Genomic DNA, 1370 nt, shown 5'->3' on the forward strand with positions numbered 1-1370 from the left:
TTTTTTAAGGTAGGTAGGAAGCTGTTATTGGTTGTCAGGACTCTAAAACATACTCCAACCACATAAAGGTATGACTGACTAGACAGGTTCCTAGAGGGCAGGGCCGTAATGTAATCATACTTTTCAGAGTCCAGGCCCTGAACTTAACAGGTTCAGAAGAAATTTTTGTCAAATTTCCGAGGTGATCAAATTAGGCACCAATTCACTCCAAATAGATATACAAATATGAATTTATGAGCTTACAAGGAGAAAGATTCCTGCAAAATGGACTACAGGACCAGCTGTGTCCTGCCATTATCCTTGGTATGCTGTCTGATTACTTAAGTAAATCCCTTCTTTTCAAGGGTGATAATATGTCTGAAAGATGGTGTCTGGTGATCAAGGGCTTTGGCCTTATTGTGTTGGGGATTTTTTAATAATGACTTTTTTTTTTTCAAGTTTTACTTACATAGTTAAATTTTGACTAAGTTTTAAAAAAGGAAAGAAGATTTATCATTTGATTCCTGGCTTTTCTGCGTATATTTGGATTGCATTGTTCCATCTTTCTCCAAAGTGAGAGCATCAATTATGAGAAATGTTATCGTAAGGGATAAGGAAGAAACTAGAAGATTTCCTGAGTCCCTCATGCCTTCACCATCCTTTTATTTCCAAAGTGCTCAGTTTTTCCCATTACCTGCTCTGCAGCTGCTTGGTCTGTGGACACCCGAGCCTTTTTCAAAAGCTGTCGAAGTTTGTCTAATTCCTCCTGGTATGACTTGCGAATTTCATCTATCTCCTCCTGAGCCTGACAGCGCTCTTGAGCTGACTTCTTTTTCCTTTCTGTGAGGTTCTTAGGAACAAGAGAATCATTATCAGCTCTAGCTATATAATAAGGAATAAACAAAGAGGATGGTGGAGGTAGTGATTGACCTCACTGGGTCCTTACTTCATTTCTGGAAACAATGCCATTTTTTAGTTTAATTTTCCCTATATATTTCACATTCTTGGCTACAGGGAAAATTTGTGACAAGATGAAAAACAAAAAGAGCTTTATCTACCACTCTGTTAAGAGATGCAGAACATCTTAACAGTGGTGAGGGTACGGAAAAGTGGACACTTCCACACTCTGCTGGTAGGAAAATAAATGGGTATATTCTCTTTAGATGTCAATTGGCAGTCTGTGAAAAGACTTTCAAAATATGCATGCTCAGAAATTCCACAAGTTATAATTTATCTTAAGGAAGATATCAATCATGTTCATAAAGACTATGTGTTACAAGGATGGTCACTGTAGTAGTATCTATAACAATAAAAAACAGAAAACAGCCAAAAAATCAGAATGAATTGGGTTTTTAAAAAAACTGATAAAATCACAGAAGAAAGTAAAAATG

General features: G+C 36.7%; 1 protein-coding gene across 1 annotated transcript in view; it reads right to left on the reverse strand.

Moving 5' to 3' along the window:
- Window positions 1–1370, reverse strand: part of FKBP15 (FKBP prolyl isomerase family member 15) — a 65094-nt gene that overhangs the window by 23082 nt on the left and 40642 nt on the right. Inside the window, exon 16 of the mRNA XM_019635796.1 lies at window positions 629–829. Within this exon, the coding sequence (XP_019491341.1) occupies window positions 629–829 (201 nt within the window). The remainder of the gene's footprint in view (window positions 1–628; window positions 830–1370) is intronic.

The sequence above is a fragment of the Hipposideros armiger genome, unplaced genomic scaffold (assembly GCF_001890085.2).
Source record: "Hipposideros armiger isolate ML-2016 unplaced genomic scaffold, ASM189008v1 scaffold_24, whole genome shotgun sequence".
Taxonomy (NCBI): Eukaryota; Metazoa; Chordata; class Mammalia; order Chiroptera; family Hipposideridae; genus Hipposideros; species Hipposideros armiger.